Source organism: Synchiropus splendidus, chromosome 18 (genome assembly GCF_027744825.2).
Source record: "Synchiropus splendidus isolate RoL2022-P1 chromosome 18, RoL_Sspl_1.0, whole genome shotgun sequence".
Taxonomy (NCBI): Eukaryota; Metazoa; Chordata; class Actinopteri; order Syngnathiformes; family Callionymidae; genus Synchiropus; species Synchiropus splendidus.
In genome coordinates this window covers 7,557,233-7,573,012 of record NC_071351.1, presented here as the reverse complement: position 1 = coordinate 7,573,012, position 15,780 = coordinate 7,557,233, and the positions used below count along the sequence as shown (strand labels likewise).

The following is a 15,780-nucleotide window of genomic DNA, read 5'->3' as shown; positions in this document are numbered from 1 at the left end:
CCAGAAATAAAATACATTTACACGCTGTTTGCATTTAAATATTGACTGCTTAAAGTTCAGGCCAAGTTCTCGCATTAAATATTTTATGACGGTACGTTTTGTAGTCGATATTCTGAAGCGAATAAAACTTTATTTTGACCTCATATTGGAAATAACGCTCCAGAGGCGGGTGGGTCGTTTTCATTGCTCGCCCAACATGACGTCTTCGCAATAGCTGCTTCCCATTGGCTGAGCGCTATGAGGAAGCGGTGTGCTAACTTGACTTGTCAGAAGAAACATGTCGTAACTTCATTTCGTCATGAATTAACGGCCAAACACCAACGTCGCGGCTGAACGCTGCACTCTGCTTCCCTCCCGTCCAGTGTAACAGTGTGAATGACAGGTAAAAATCGTTGGAGAAACGCTTTGTTTCAACTGTGTGAGGCTAATAGCTTTGCGGCTCGCTAAGTAGCTCACATTAGCTGGATTAGCTCGTGTTGTATTAGCCTATTTTTAGCTTTTTCGTGGAGCTTTCTGGACAAACTTAACCGGTTATATGATTGACACAGACGGAAGGAAGGGTCTGTCGGTTAACACATCGTCTGTGGTGTGTTTTATTTGACACACTTAAACCCATTAGTTGGTCACATGACCCTGCTTACAGGTTACAGTATATTTTTTTGTTTTGGGTTCCAGTCGCTTTTTCACATGCGTTGTCTTCTGTGTAACTGCTGCTTTCACGCCTGTTTGAAATGCTGTCTGAAGCGGTTTGGTTTTGTGTCCAAATGTACAAATCGCCGTGTAATGTCCATCAAACCATGGTAGCAGGCAAGTGACAGCTGACTGGTGAGGACACAGTGCTCAACCCAATGTCAGGAGGGATTTTTGCTTTTCATTGTGATAAGCATCGCCTGTCACTGCAGCTGACCGCTTATCATGTTACTGCCTTGAAATCATATTTCTCCTGCCCGTCACTACTTGCCTTGGTTTCCGTTCAATGCAGTATCAATACTGTCACAGCATTACAACACTAAGGATTTATGGATTTGTTTAAACATTGCAAAGGTGAACGGTGTGTTTCTGCACGACTAAACGCTCAATACTTCACGTCCAGTTTGACAAGTAATGGCTTTAGACCATGTTTTTGTGAAAATGTTTTGCCTCTCATAATAAATGTCAACTCTTTTGCACTGATATTTGCTGTTCTATTAGGTGATCCTCACATAGTTATTAAGTATGATAGAATTCACCTTCACCTTCACCTGCCGCTTATCCGGGGTCGGGTCGCGGAGGCAGCATTCGGAGCAAGGAAGCCCAAACTTCCCGATCCGCACAAACCTCCTCCAGCTCTTCCCGGGGGATCCCGAGGCGTTCCCAGGCCAGACCGGAGACATCATCTCTCCGGCGAGTACTGGGTCTTCCCCGGGGTCTCCTCCCGGTAGGACATGCCCGGAACACCTCCCCAGGGAGGCGTCCAGGGGGCATCCGGATCAGATGCCCGAGCCACCTCAGCTGGTTCCTCTGGATGTGGAGGAGTAGCGGCTCCACCCCGAGCTCCTCCCGGATGACCAAACTCCTCACCCTATCTCTAAGGGTGCACCCAGCCACCCTGCGGAGGAAACTCATGAGTTATGATAGGATCATATAACCTATTTTGTATTGTGATTTTTGAAATCTTTTTTTGCAATGGATCCCTTTTTGTATTGACATATTTATTGTAGTGTGGCCTTTATGTTTCCTTCCATAAGTTAAACTGGCTGAGTGAGCAGATAAGCTGTATACAAACAGCCATGGATCTAAATAATTCAGCGAACAAACATTTGACTTCATCCTCATTAACTCTGCTAGTGTCTCCGTGAGCCCTGCTGTGTGAGATGGATGCGGGAGATGAAGTGAGGTTGGACGTTCCTCCTTTCTGCTGTTGTGACGGAGGAGACGATGGCATCCGCGGCCTCGCTCGACGTAACAGAAAGGCCCGAAGCCTGAGCACCTCCTCGGCCAGCGGTTCATCTGAATACAGGTAGCTAGAGTTCTGTTTCTCTTTTCTCTTCTGAAAAATCCGTCATTTAAGACTGGGTGTGATATTCTGTTTCCTGGAGCCGTAACAATGCAATATGTTTTACCTTCTCCAAACGTTTGGTTATTGCAAGTACAATACACTGTTGTCTTCTCTCATTCTTTACCCTGCTGCATCACCGATAACTTTCCCTACAATGCTGTCTTACAACTTTATGCTGAGCTACAATGTGACAGCCGTTTTACCATTGCAGTTAAAGCTCCGTGCAGTGTTTAAATAAAACAATGAAACACCCTCTTAGTCATCCTAAATTGGATAAGTGGTAAATGATAATTGTGATAATGATTCAATATCTTATCCTCCTATACAAACAGACGTCACATTACAAACCAATGTTTCCAGTCAAGTATGTATTTTCATTCTCAGAAACTTGTGTGGACTCAGTGGGGCTGCAAGAGATTTCAAAATTAGGGTGTAATGTGAGTTTTATGATCTTGGAGTTATGCAGTTTTTCAAGTTGTCTTGTCTGGTTCATTTTATGTCCTGTCATCACCGTCATGTATGTGACTGCTGGAAAGTAGGCCATGGAGTTCATCGACATGTTTGCACCTGCTTGGCGTGAACATCATGTCACTCTCGTGTCTGGAGGCGTCAAGGCCTTGAGCGTCATATTAGAAGCAAGAACATGAAACTTGGCACAAGGAGACAATTCAAAAACTTGAGCAACATTGTGTACCAACGTATTGCTACATGCTCCCACACAGTCTGCTCATGACCTTTGTCATTGGTTCTTCAGAGATCAAAAGCTTCAAAACAAATGTTAGATACAAATATTAGTCATAGCATTGACGATACATTTTTAATGGAATGCGGTGCAAGCAACGTAATGCTGCTACACAGAGCTGTCTTTGTGCCAAAGTTGACTTCCTTTTCAAATGACCTTTAGAGAGAAGAGAAGACTATCAACCCAACCCTAAAATGCGCAATCTCTCTATCTCTGTGGCTCAGTGACGTAATTCCACAAGGCAGAACAGCACAATAGGCATCTGAGGAGCGAGAAAAAAATGGACTCGGCGGATCACTCTTTTTCAAAGCCTCTCTATTGGTTCCAGAAACATCACCTCACCCATTGTTTGTGTGTGCACAGGCGTATCGGTTTAAGTTTACCTGGTACCAGCCACTGCTGGCATGAGACACCACACAAGAGCTAATGCAAGTGGGACGGAGGATTTACAGTATGTAAGGCAAGAGGCCATCATCTGAAGTTCCAGGAAGTTAAGACTTCGCGCTCAAATTGAGCAGGCACTGAAGAGGAAGTGAAATTGCATCCAGTGTGGGGTTGTCAGTGGTGGCTCAAATACGCCTCTGCTGGTTTTTCCCCAAATATTGCAATCATCACTGAGTTCAGAAGAATTTAGCTTTACTTTGACTTTAAAGATTTTGTAATTTACTTTTACTTTGACGAAGTATATTGTCCCAAAAACATGTTCATGTTTCTACACTGGTAACCCCAGTGCAGTTTAAAGTAAATGTGTCGTATGAATCGTGGAATTCAAGTATGTAATATCAAATCATAATCACAGCAAATATGTGAACTTCAATATGAATGAAACATTGGAATAATTTAAAAAAGTCCCTTTTTTAAATCAGTTATACGAGGGACAACATGCTGCTCCCGGGTTTTCCCATCAAGATTACTTCATTCTTCATTATTCTCTTTCAAAGGAGGACCAAGTCTCTTCATGGACCGAGCCCTGTGACAACATTTGGTCCCAAGGCGTGCATGCTGAAGAATCCTCAAGCGGTCATGTAAGTGAGCGTTGTTTCCTTGTTATAGTAACCTGAAATAGTTGTGCTGTTGTTGCAGTCCGTTAATGCAACAGAACTGGAATAAGGCTTTAATTTTTCCTTGCGTTTTTAATGTTTTGTTATCATGAAGTAGCATCCTTTTTAGTGGAACAATGTGTTGAGAAACAAATTTGTTGTTGTGTTGCTCCATAAAAGAGAATGGCCCAGTTACACTGTTATCAGACTTTTCAGACAAACAATTTCGCATTTATCACTTGTCATCGTGACATTGTCTTGCTATTATCGTCATCTCTGTGACGTGGGACATTGTGTGAAGGGAGGTCTTGTATAATCTTCAAGTGTAGTACAGATCAACACCATGCCCCACTGAGGTTTTCCTCTGGCCTCAGAGAATAGTTGGTTTTTATAGTCATCTCCCAGAATCATCTTCTTCAAAGAACCGTGTTTCCTTATATTTTGTTGGAGGACTTCCTTCAGGAATGAGAGGAGCTTTGTCTCCATAAAGTTTCTCTTTTCCTTATTCATTAATTGCTCATGTTTCAGAATAGTTTTGTAGCCAGAAAAATGATTTAAATATTGATGCAAGACATTTTCTTGACATAAAAATACAGCTGTCTTTCCGACTATTCCTATGGATTACAAAATCATTTTGGTTTTGTCAATGTGACGATGCAGTTTGTGGCGTCATGTGTTTCAAATCAGCTTCCAGAAGCAGATGTTCCGGTAAATGTCAAATTTCACGGAGCGCAACACTGCGCTCCTTTATAATCATAATATAATCATTCTATAGTTACTCAAGATTCATGAAGCTGAATATTCACATCAAATATGGACACGTGCTTTCATCCTCTGGACTTCCTTATGCTGACAAGAGGGATCGGATGAGTCAGGTTTATTTTGCACATAAAAATGATAAATGACAGGGTTGATGACAATGAGCTGAGTCTCTTGTCTACTGAGTTTCCTCGAAAAAGTGCCTTTAGCTAAGGCTAGATTTGGGCGGAATGCTGCAGGAACGATCAGTTGTTGTTTAACTTGTCACACCAGTGTTTGGGAGGAAAGCCGTTCTCAGAGTGGGTGTGTTCTGCTGGGCTGAGTGGGCGGGAGCTGAGGCCAGCCTTCAGATAAGTGGCGGTGCTGTAATCCAGCAGCAGAATGCTGCAGGACGGTTTAGTGTTAAGTCTTCCATCCGACAAATATAGTCCTGCGCCAGCGTCAACCTTCAAAGGTTCCTCAGCCGACTAAAATGTGCGACACTTGAAGAGGTTGTCAGCTGGATCGATCCACCTGAGCTCACCGTCAATCATGAAATTCAATGTGATGCAGCAGGTTCCTGGAAACCCTAATGAGAACAAAGTCTGGAAATGGTGAGCAGTTTCTTCTTCTACTGGTGGCTGGGCCAAATGTCAGACTCAAAGTTCATGTCAGGTTGGAAAGATTTGAAGTTGTGAAAGCAATGAGATGTTGTGAGATGATCTAGGATCATGATGAAAGTAACCGGTGCCCAGAGTGAAACCGGCTCTGACTAGATCAAGGTTTGCCCCCCCCCCTTCAAATGCTAATGATGTTTTGGTTCGTACTGTTTCAGGTTGTATTCAGACGATTCCTAACAGAGTTGTGGCGATACTCACTCGCAGCATGTGTGGCAACGCTGAGGTTTATTACAGCAGCTACAGGAAGTGGGACGAAGTTTAATGTTTAGGTTGTTAAGTCTGAGCAGTTTCAGCTTCCATCTTGTTTTTTTTTTCACCTCATTGTCACCTGTCGTCATGCTGTACTCGTCCTAGTTTTTAAATTACAGCGATGACAAATTCAATTCTTTCAATTTGAACTCTCCCCCAGGGCACGAGCAGAAGCATGTTGCTGCAGATCATGTGACCTCCAGGGCTAGAATGTTTATGGCACTTTAATCTGGTCCTGCAAGTGATAGATTTATGTTTCTATCATTACATGTTATTACTTTTTTTATCTTATCATTTATTCCTGTAGTCGTTTTTCTTTATTTGTTGTTCTTGTTGAAATAAACCAGAGTGTAAACATCTAACATGAGGTCGAGAAAGGAAGGTTGCAGTGACAATTATTAAAACTCCAAACTGTAAACAGACTTAGCTCAAACACCGGCGCCAAAGTTCAGTCTTTTGTTTCTATTATTGCACTATATAAGACGACTTATAATGTGCTTGGCACACTGGGGAGGTATTTCAACCAAAATGTCATCCCATAAAATCTTGTGCAACTATTTTTTTTGAAATACATTTCATTGCCATAAGTACTGAAACTGTGACTAACTTACGTCGACAGACTTTGTTGAATAACCGTGGACCTGATTCCACTGGCAAGTTACTGTTCAGTCTTCTGTTTGGACTCCGGTCGACCACAGTGCTCGACTTCAGAATCAAATGGGTCGGCCTTATTTCTTGACCCTGTGTTTTGATCACACCCTTAACGGTACCCCAAAACAGGGGTTTGCTTGTGTCACCGCTATATCAGGCAGAAACTGGAAATAAAATCGCTAAAAGTCTCTCGATGAGTTCAAGTTAAAGTAGCTCAAAAGTGTTTAACTATATAGTGTTTTAAAGGCTGATATTTCCTGGTGAGCATAAGAACAAAACCAAACCTATCAGAGACTGTTTGATCAATTATGACCACTATTGTCTCATCTGGTTTTGCTACAGTGTCAGAGTTCATGTCAGGCGCTTATCTTGTGTATGTTATTTATGGTTCATTTTGGAGAGGCGTGCAAAACTCAGCAGACTTAATCGTGTGACTCATTGTTGACAGGGTTTAAGTAGCTGTTGCTTGTCCTGTGTTGGAGCCTTAACACTCATCCTGTATATGTCAAACTGAAACCTATTTGTGATGACGCCGCTCAAAGTCTGACACAGCTGGCCACAAAAACAAGTGTTGTGGTTTGTTCACACTGCCTTGGTCGTGTCCAGGCACATCCAGGACCCGGCCAGCCAAAGACTAACATGGAACAAGCCTCCAAAAAGTGTCCTTGTCATCAAGAAGATCCGAGAAGCTGCTCTGCTGGAGCCTTTCAAAGAGCTCTGCATATTTCTCACCGAGGTGAGGCAGAAGTGTTGGGAGTTTGCTTGAGTGAAATGGCGGCACAGCTTGTGAATTTTTTTTTTGCTTTTGCCTGTAGGTCAAAAACATGATTGTTTACGTGGAGAAGAAGGTTCTGGACGACCCTGCAATGTCTGCTGATGATAACTTTGCGGCCATTACGAAAAAGTTTTGCACCTTCAGAGAAGGTAAAATCAGGACGTTTTCACTGAAGAAGCTTCTCCATTGAGGCTCTAGGGTTCCATGCTGAGGATTCTTGAACAAGAAAACATTGAGTCTTATTAAGCGTTCCTCTGCTTTCAGATCTGGATGACATCTCCAATCGTGTCGACTTCATCATCTGCCTTGGTGGCGACGGCACCTTGCTGTACGCCTCTTCACTTTTCCAGGTATCCAGCAGGCGTGACAAGTGTCCACTCAAGTCCGGCGATGTGGAGAGAAGTGTTTTCACTGTGTGTGCTGTTGTTGCTGCTCCAGGACAGCGTACCTCCAGTCATGGCCTTTCACCTGGGCTCGCTTGGCTTCCTCACCCCTTTCAGTTTCGACACCTACCAGTCTCAGGTTACTCAAGTTATTGAAGGTATTTAGGCTTGGAGCACATCTGCACATGACAGTCTCACTGAGGAATTCTCACGTTGCATTAATATGTCTGGATCGCAGGTAACGCTGGCATCATCCTGCGCAGCCGCCTCAAGGTCCGAGTGCAGAAGGAGAACTGGGAGAAGAAGCCTCGGGTGGATGAGAAGGGAATCATCATGACCAACGGAGACATTGAGAGTCACAAAGCTATCAACTACCAGGTAGGTTCCTGTCAAAGCTGAAACACGGTCTGTCATTCTGTCCCCCAAAACACAGTGAAATATCCACATTGACATGGACTGTTTGACGAAACGCCTCCTGTTTCAGGTGCTGAACGAGGTGGTGGTGGACAGAGGCCCCTCGTCGTACCTCTCGAATGTGGACCTGTTCCTGGACGGTCATCTCATCACTACTGTGCAGGGAGACGGTGAGTCACACCCTCACGTTAGCAGGGCGGAGCTGGAACTGTCTTGGTGTTCAGCAGTGTCTTCACATTGTTTTGTTCACCACTGTTGCTTGGTGGTTTGACAGTGTGATGAATATGAACGGCTCCACCCCATCTAAATAGTTTGCTCTTCATCTTAATATTCAAATGTGAAATGTCCGTTGGGCCATTAGGTGTGATTGTGTCTACGCCGACGGGAAGCACAGCGTACGCAGTCGCCGCCGGAGCTTCCATGATCCATCCCAACGTTCCCGCCATCATGATCACTCCCATCTGCCCACACTCGCTGTCCTTCAGACCCATCGTGGTCCCTGCTGGAGTGGAGCTCCGGGTAAGTCATGGTTCATAGCCAGGACATAAAAGATTCAGATCTCGAGTGTCGCAAACCGTCTGGGGATTTTAACCCTTTATGCGTGTCAGTAAAATGATGCTGGAGTGATGCACGCACTTTGAAGTCAATGTGCAAAGTTCCTTGCAAGAGAAACACATAGACTGATTTTTTTATTCATTTACTCGCTGCAAGTGTTCAAGATGCAAATGCTTGAAATCACAAACTAAAACAGTCACATTGAGCGCTTCAATTTTGGCGTCAATGTGACTCCACGCTCCTACTTGCTGGAGTATCTGTACAGGCTCATGGAGGCGACTCTGAACTCTCCCCTAACAAAGCCTCCTCCTCCTCAGATCATGCTCTCCTGTGATGCCAGGAACACCGCCTGGGTGTCGTTTGACGGCCGAGGACGACAGGAGATCTCCCATGGAGACAGGTCGGTCAACATTTTCACGAAGATGTCTCTCCTATGACAAGCCACTTGTCCTGTTACCTAACCTTATTAGCCGTCACTCAGCCTCAGATTATCTTCTGGAAACCCTGCAGTTAGTCAATCTGGTTGCTTCATGAGGAAGTTGCGTTTCTGTCGCCACTTTTGTTCTCGACAACACCTGAGGTTCGCTTTCCTCTTTTTTTTTCTTGGCCCCTCGGCCATTACAGCATCACCATCACCACTTCCTGCTTCCCCGTTCCTTCCATCTGTTTACGGGACCCGGTCAACGACTGGTTCGAGAGCCTGGCCCGCTGTTTACACTGGAACGTGAGGAAAAAGCAGAACTGCATGAGCTCCGAGGACGACGACTTCTGAGTCCCTCGATGCCACTTCCGTGCCATTCTGTCTGCAATGTCAGTGGAGTGTTTCGTTTTTAGCGGTGTTGGCTGCGTCACATGACACTGCCGAGAGTGTCATGACTCATTTTAGAATCTCTGTCGACATGAAATGAAACTACACAGAGATTTTTATCAGCTCAAAAAAAGTCTGAAATCGATCAGACGGGAGCAGAACCTCGGACCATCAAAAAGACGCTCTACTTAAGATCATTTAAGTACAACTGGGACTGTGAGTGCGTGTTTAAGTGATCACTCGCGTCACCGAACCCTCCTCTTGACTGTCAAGCCGACACCTGTAATTTAAGGAATCCAGATTGACTGTCGTCGCTGTTGTGCGTCTCTCATTTGAGCCACGACTCTCTCAGGAACCCTCAGGCCATGTCTTATCACCGCAGCATCCCAAACCAGAGCAGAAGTAGCAGGCGGGGATGAAGGCTAGGATTAGATCTCCACAGGTCACTTCTGAGTCACGTACCGTCCGTGATGTCACTGAAGAAGCTGCCGAAACGCCCGCTCCCCCGAAAGTACATTTTATACCCAAGACTCAGAACGCTGTGTTCTCATAGTTGACTAGTGTAAATGTCGGTGTATATAAGAGTTTTGTTATTTGGTAACAAGATTTATGTGGACAAGCGTGACTAAGAAAGAAACTGCCAGCCTTTTTATATCATGAAACAGGCGTATTTATGACCTTAAAAACAGCTTTGTTGCACTACACTCGAGAAATATTATAAAGTTGAATCATGCTTTAAAGGAGGGAACGTCTGTCAGGTCAAACTTTAAATTTGGATGTTCACGGAGCACAAAGATGAGAAGGAACAGCTGAACTCAAGTCTCTTCTCGGTGGCGGGAATGTCTCTTTTTTCAGTTTCAGATGCACTTTAATCTGAGAATAATGGTTGATTCAGACACTCGTGCCTTAGTCTCTGCATCTATCCGGAAGGAGACGTTTACATCATGAAATTTGAAACCAGATTCCCGAGCTTCATCAGTCTGTTTTTTTGGCAGGAGACTTCTGGAAGCCATAGTTGTAGTTTTGTATCAAACTTTCTGTCCTTGTGTAAATATTATGAATCGCTGAAAATGGACCAACATCTCGAAACAATCATTCCTCCGAATCTGTTTTTGTAAGATATGTCTCAGAACCAGTTTACCAATAAACTGTTTGCTACTTTTTTTTTTCACAAACTTGTTTTGCTTGTTTACAGTGTGTCACCGCAACTTCATTTTTCCCCTCACTGCCTGTAATATATGTGAAAAGGGCAGTGATTCTTACCGATGTCATAATCAAAACAGGAAGTGTGAAGTGTACACTTCTGCTTTGACACTAACTCTATTATTTTGCTTCACAAAGTACAAACTAGCTGAGGAAGAAGCGATGGAAACAATGATCCAGATGGGAGTGATCATTTTAGGATATGTGTGTGTGTGTGTGTGTGTGTGACCAAAGTGACCAAAACTAATGTAGGGTGTTTTGTTTATTTAAAAACAGTCCTTAAAAGATGCTCAGCAGTGAGAAGGTTCTGTGAAGACAATATGCTGGGTAAGTTAAAAATAAATTCTCTGAACAAGGAGAAACTTGTAAAACTTGTTCCTCTTGAAAGGCACACGCAGTGTTAGACATCATCCGTCTGCTGGAGCTCATCCCGGCGCTGACACTGTGGGTCAACAGAGATCAGAGCTAAACCTTGAATCTGAAGACAAATGCCGACACTCACTTCTCTCTCGGAGGCCTTGACCAAAACTCTTGACCAGTCTGACCAGACTCCAGATCAAAACCAGTTTGATGACCAGTGAGATGGTCGCCCCGGTGACCGCTGCTGCTTCCAGAGTGAAAGAGGTGTCCTTGTGCCATTTGACCACAATCTGTAGCCACACATTCACATTAACGGTGGACTCTCTCCTTCACGTATTTGTTCATGTTCGACTGACCGTGTACATGAGGTAAGCAAAGAAGGCCGCCTGAGGAAGGTTCTGGACCATGAAGACCACAACCAGCAGCTTTGACTCTCTCAGAACCTGAAATCCATGACACAAATTTGAACGTGACGGTAAGTTGTGTGTACTTTTCTTCATGATGGTGTCTAAATTATTCCACATGGTGTGACCCTGTGTGGGTGTTCTGACTGTCATTATTCGTGTGACTCACGCCGACAGCTCCCACCCCAGCGGTCAGACAGGCCCAGAACACTCCCACTCCCAGGATGATGCTGTTCTGGGTCGTAATGCTGGGGTCCGACGTGGTCAGCAGAATGCACAAGGACAACTGCAACGTTCAGAACAGCAACTTTCTGTGGTCTGTTCACAGTGTCACAATCTTTGCGTCCATATTGCGAAGTGCTTTTACAGCCACTTCAACTGTAGCACGGATCCCGGCCGCATTCTCACCTGAGCCTGCAGGTCAAAAGTCACCAGCGAGAAGCACCGGTTGAGCAGGAAGTACTGGTCCTGCAGACTCTCCAGCGCTCCGCCCACTCGGAACGCCATCATGTTTGGCGTGCAGATGAGTAGAGTGCTGCAGACCAGGTGGGCGACGCCCAAACTCATGATGCACACAAATCGTACCTTTAAAAAAAAAAAACACAACTTAGTATCGTATATTAACACAGAAAATATGGGGATGTTAAATGTTAAAGGTCAGCCTAACTTTATTTGTAAAACATGCTACTCTAATAGACACGTTGTTAATAAAACAATAAATAAACCCACCCTGAACATTTAAAAGTATATTCTGCTTACGTCGCGTACACTTGCGCTCTGCTGCCATCTAGTGGTGAAATACGGACCTAACGCTTTCTCTGCTTGCCGACCAAAAGCGCTGACACACACACACATTTATATATATATATATATATATATATACATATATATATATATATATATATATATAATTAAATATTATTCTATATATTTATTTTTATTATTATTTTATTTTTTGCAGTGGCATCGTGACGTCGGCGCTTAATTGTGACGTCATCTGATTGGTTAGTTGGCGGGCGCCAAGTTGTTTACACGCTTTAAGTTTACATTCTGTGACACCCGCAATGGCGAACGGAGGAGGAAAAAGTGGCTCTGTCGGAGGAAAACTTCACATTCGTCTTTTCAAGAAACGTTTTGAGAGCAGTCGGACGAGAGCAAGCAGAGTTTTCTGAAGGAAAAATGGCGTTTGTTTGAGGAAATTCAGCGTCGTGGTGAGTGTTTTGGCTTTTCTTTATGTCGCTGAAATGTTTCTGAGCACCGACGAGGCCGTGGGGAAGAATAGCTGGTGCCCTCTGGGTGTGTTCATGACAGCTGAACACGCAATTTCCAAACATGAGTTTTGAAATTCATGAGCTCGCGGTTGCTGAATTTGCGAATTGGATGAAGCCCTTTCACTGAGCCAACCACGTGACTCCCAGTCACCCTTCCTCATGCATGAGCTCGTCGGCGACCACACCTACCAGAAGCTCCTTCTTTCCCTGAGGAGTTAACACGCAGAAGTTGACCACCGACCGAACCATCAGCACCAACACACTCAGCAAAAACTTGAGCAGCTCCTGCCTGTTGTCCTGCAGGATGCCTCGGCCGATGTAATAGATGCAGAACACTGCCATAGAACAAAACAAAAAACAAAACAGTAGACTCAAATAACATTTTACAACAAATGCTGACGAAAGGTTTGTGAAAGTGGGTTCCAATAGAAGCTCATTTTGCATATTATAGGACATATAGTTTTTGAAACTATAAAACCGGAGGCCTCAGACCGAAATGTCGTTGCCATAATACAGTGATATGTTTTTGTGCAATGATAATAAAGAAAGTCTAAGTCTAAGTGTGGTTGGTTATTACTACCAACAGTGGAGCGTGAAGTGTGACACTTAACTCATGACTGTCAGCTTGACAAATGCTACATGAGGAGACCAAAACACTTCCGTTGGAACAGAGACGACAATAATAAACTTGTGTGTGTGTATGTGTGTGTCTGTGGTCATGTTTTACCATGTGACAGCTACGATCATAGCCGCTGCTGACTTTTGCCATAAAGATAAGCCGCCCTTACAAGGGCTGATACTGTGGAATAGTTGGACTCTATGATGGAAAACACAAGTGCGACACTCACAAATTCCAACCAGTTGGATGAGAGACACAGCAAGGTTGTCCTCCTCTGAGATACCAGGATCCAGCTGCTGCATGTTGATGCTTGCAATGGTGAGACCCAGCAGCACCAGCAGAGATGCAATGGTGAAGCAAAAGTAAAACTTGAGCCGACACGAAAGCTCTGACCAGGACTTGATCTGGGAGAGTGATAGACTGTTTAACACTTTTTGCATGAGCCATTTGTTTTTTTACTTGTCTGGTCTTCTCACCGGCCCACATGGTGTCGGGATTAGCTCTTGGTGTCTGGGTCTCAGGTTGGGAGAGGGAATCGCTGGACCCACGTCAGCCCGGTAACCAAGCAGTGGACTGGGAAAAGATCATTTAAATAATAAAATGATCATCATGAAACAACATTATTTCTACCCAGTAAGATGTTTGGTTGACCAGTTTGCCACTTTGATACAGTGAATTGAAGGAAGTTCAATTTGCCTCTTGAGTAACACATGAAAAACAGAAGTATGTCAAGGCTTGTGGTTGATAAATAACTAAGCCACACAACCTGTTTAAGAAGTCACATCAAATAACTAACCTTGTCTCGTCCATTTTGTCACGAGCTACACGAGCTTTTGGTCCTTGATCTTACATTTTCGTTGGATATTGTTGCTTTTCTTCACTCAGCTCATCGTTCTGTTCGAGCTGTCACTTGACTGCTTCACTTCCACTTGTGACACTTCTTGCTCGACGACGTCGAGGGAGGTCACTTTGTTTTGTTTCGTTGGCCGCTGCTGCCATCTAGCGGTGCGACTCGATACTGCCGTCTGTCCTTTTTCCTCCGTTTTTTCGCTGAACGCTTCAATTTCTCAATGAAACAATTAAGACGAATAAAAAGGAATCAAATCAAAGTATTCCCTCATAATTATACTGCTGCAATAATCGGAAATTAAAAGCCAGAGGAAAATAAATTCAATGCATCATTTTTGAACGATTATTATTATAAAAAAAATGTATATATATATATATATAAAATATGTCATATCATTGCATTGAGGTTGGCTCAGTATTGTCCTTAACCGCTAGTTGTGATGTTAGAAATGTGATGTATTTAAATCGAGCGCTCACAAAATACAAACGTCATGTTCTCATGCTCACCACTAGATGTCGCCATCAGATAGAAGTTAATGGAGCACCTGCATTTCATCGTGACTTGTTGAGTTTTTAAAATCCTCCATTGTTCTTTAATCGTCGCGTCAGTCATTTTAATGCTTCAGTCCACATTGCTTTTATTTGATGGAGTCAAAGCTGCGGGCCAGATGAGGCCGAGCACACACTCAGGCACCTGATCATGGGTGAAACAGGGATGTGGCCGGTGAGTGTTTAGCTCAGTTTTTTAACAAGAGGAATTAAAAGGGGCCCAACAAAGGCAGCTTTTATGTGGAAACAAGAATCATTTCTATGGCAACCGCTTCATTTCTGTGGGGTTCTACCAATGAACCATGTGTCGCACAGCCACTTCGACAAAATGGATCTTTGAAATTGCAAACATTTAAAAGCCTTGCTTGCTGTTGCTCACCGCTGGAACAGGCGGCCGTTTGAGAAGCGATTTGTTTGAAATCTGAATCGATTTTTCCCATTACAATGAATGGAAAAAGAACTAATGCGCTCCAAGCCTTAAAATAGTCTTTTGTAGGAGTGAATGTAGAGTGTCTGCTGCAGGTGCGCTGTTCCTCTATGTGTGTGGCCGCTGCATGTGGGAGGGGTTGCCGAGTGAGTGACGTCTCTCCAGAAGTGAAGAGGTGCCCGGTGCGTGTCCAGCTCTGAATGTGCGCTTCTGTGCAGTTTGGCTGTGACAAAGTCATAAACCAAGTCACGCTCTGTCCCAGACTCGCCTCATCCCTGTCCCAGCTCCAGCCCACAACAGGACATCAAACCCTGGAGCCCGCGCTCCAGCACCTCCCCTGTGACACTCTACCAGGGTCCAGTGGTGAGAGGAAAGGTTTTACACCTCAATATGAAGAAAAAACAGTCAGTAAATGTAGCTAACGGGACACGTCTGCATACAGAGGCTGCGTTATACACAATAACAAAGCGGGTCGTGGGTCAGCTGATCGGTCCGTGCACGTTATGGTTTTTCCAGCTTTTTCCATGGGCGTTCGAGTTCTGGATTTTCATTCAAAATCAGAAGCAAAAAAATCTCGAACTTTTTGTTCGGACTCCGATTTGTTCAAAGTCCGGGACATTCGAAAACCGAGGCACCACTGTATGAGGATGCTAACATTAGCCTGGATGCTAGCCCACTGTTGTTTGTTAAGAAGACATGAAAACATACTGCTGTACATACATGTTGTATTGTTCATGTTGTCGGACACGGTCGAGCATTTGGCTCGCTAACGTGTGATACCAGAGAAAGTCAACAAACGGAAGAGTCGTCTTCACGACTCAACTCTCCCTGTTGTCTGATCCAACTTTGCTTTTAAAGAAAGCACTTTGGTATCCTGGAAATCTATCCAGACTTCATATTCCCACCAGCCCCCTCAGTTTGAAGGGACCATTTCAAGTGGTGAATGGCAAGTGCCCTCGCTCTGAGGAGTATTGGGACACACTACACTTACACGCGAACGTGCAACACCGAGTGTTGGTGTCAAA

The 15,780-nt window shown here is 44.2% G+C and overlaps 2 protein-coding genes across 3 annotated transcripts; one reads left to right on the top strand and one right to left on the bottom strand.

Annotated features, from left to right (window-relative positions):
- Nucleotides 1-217: 217 nt before the first annotated feature.
- nadka (NAD kinase a) lies at nucleotides 218-10,630 on the top strand. Of its 2 annotated transcripts, XM_053850617.1 has the most exons (12): nucleotides 218-382; nucleotides 1,828-1,999; nucleotides 3,722-3,805; nucleotides 6,745-6,874; nucleotides 6,954-7,062; nucleotides 7,178-7,263; nucleotides 7,352-7,454; nucleotides 7,535-7,674; nucleotides 7,781-7,880; nucleotides 8,072-8,229; nucleotides 8,583-8,665; nucleotides 8,890-10,630. In XM_053850617.1, exons 2-12 carry the CDS (start codon nucleotides 1,854-1,856, stop codon nucleotides 9,035-9,037), a joined length of 1,287 nt encoding a protein of 428 aa, XP_053706592.1. In that variant the 5' UTR covers nucleotides 218-382; nucleotides 1,828-1,853; the 3' UTR covers nucleotides 9,038-10,630. The 2 variants fall into 2 exon arrangements, with proteins under 2 accessions (XP_053706592.1, XP_053706593.1); XM_053850618.1 differs by lacking the exons at nucleotides 218-382; nucleotides 1,828-1,999; nucleotides 3,722-3,805 and adding an exon at nucleotides 3,841-5,172 and having other exon boundaries at nucleotides 8,890-10,251.
- On the bottom strand, nucleotides 10,203-13,859 carry LOC128750226 (uncharacterized). The gene is made up of 9 exons (XM_053850631.1): nucleotides 13,727-13,859; nucleotides 13,407-13,503; nucleotides 13,160-13,334; nucleotides 12,501-12,646; nucleotides 11,449-11,625; nucleotides 11,210-11,326; nucleotides 10,993-11,079; nucleotides 10,779-10,926; nucleotides 10,203-10,718 (listed from the first exon to the last, which is right to left on the bottom strand). Exons 1-9 carry the CDS (start codon nucleotides 13,738-13,740, stop codon nucleotides 10,702-10,704), a joined length of 978 nt encoding a protein of 325 aa, XP_053706606.1. The 5' UTR covers nucleotides 13,741-13,859; the 3' UTR covers nucleotides 10,203-10,701.
- Between the last annotated feature and the right edge of the window lie 1,921 nt (nucleotides 13,860-15,780).

Coding starts and splice junctions, on each gene's coding strand:
- nadka (XM_053850617.1), top strand. CDS start 1,854: ATGGATGCGGGAGATGAAGTGAGGTTGGACGTTCCTCCTTTCTGCTGT. Junction 8,230..8,582: donor CTGCTGGAGTGGAGCTCCGG/GTAAGTCATGGT, acceptor CCTCCTCCTCAG/ATCATGCTCTCCTGTGATGC. Junction 8,666..8,889: donor GAGATCTCCCATGGAGACAG/GTCGGTCAACAT, acceptor CGGCCATTACAG/CATCACCATCACCACTTCCT.
- LOC128750226 (XM_053850631.1), bottom strand. Junction 13,335..13,406: donor TCCCGACACCATGTGGGCCG/GTGAGAAGACCA, acceptor TCACTCTCCCAG/ATCAAGTCCTGGTCAGAGCT. Junction 12,647..13,159: donor CATCCAACTGGTTGGAATTT/GTGAGTGTCGCA, acceptor GTTCTATGGCAG/TGTTCTGCATCTATTACATC.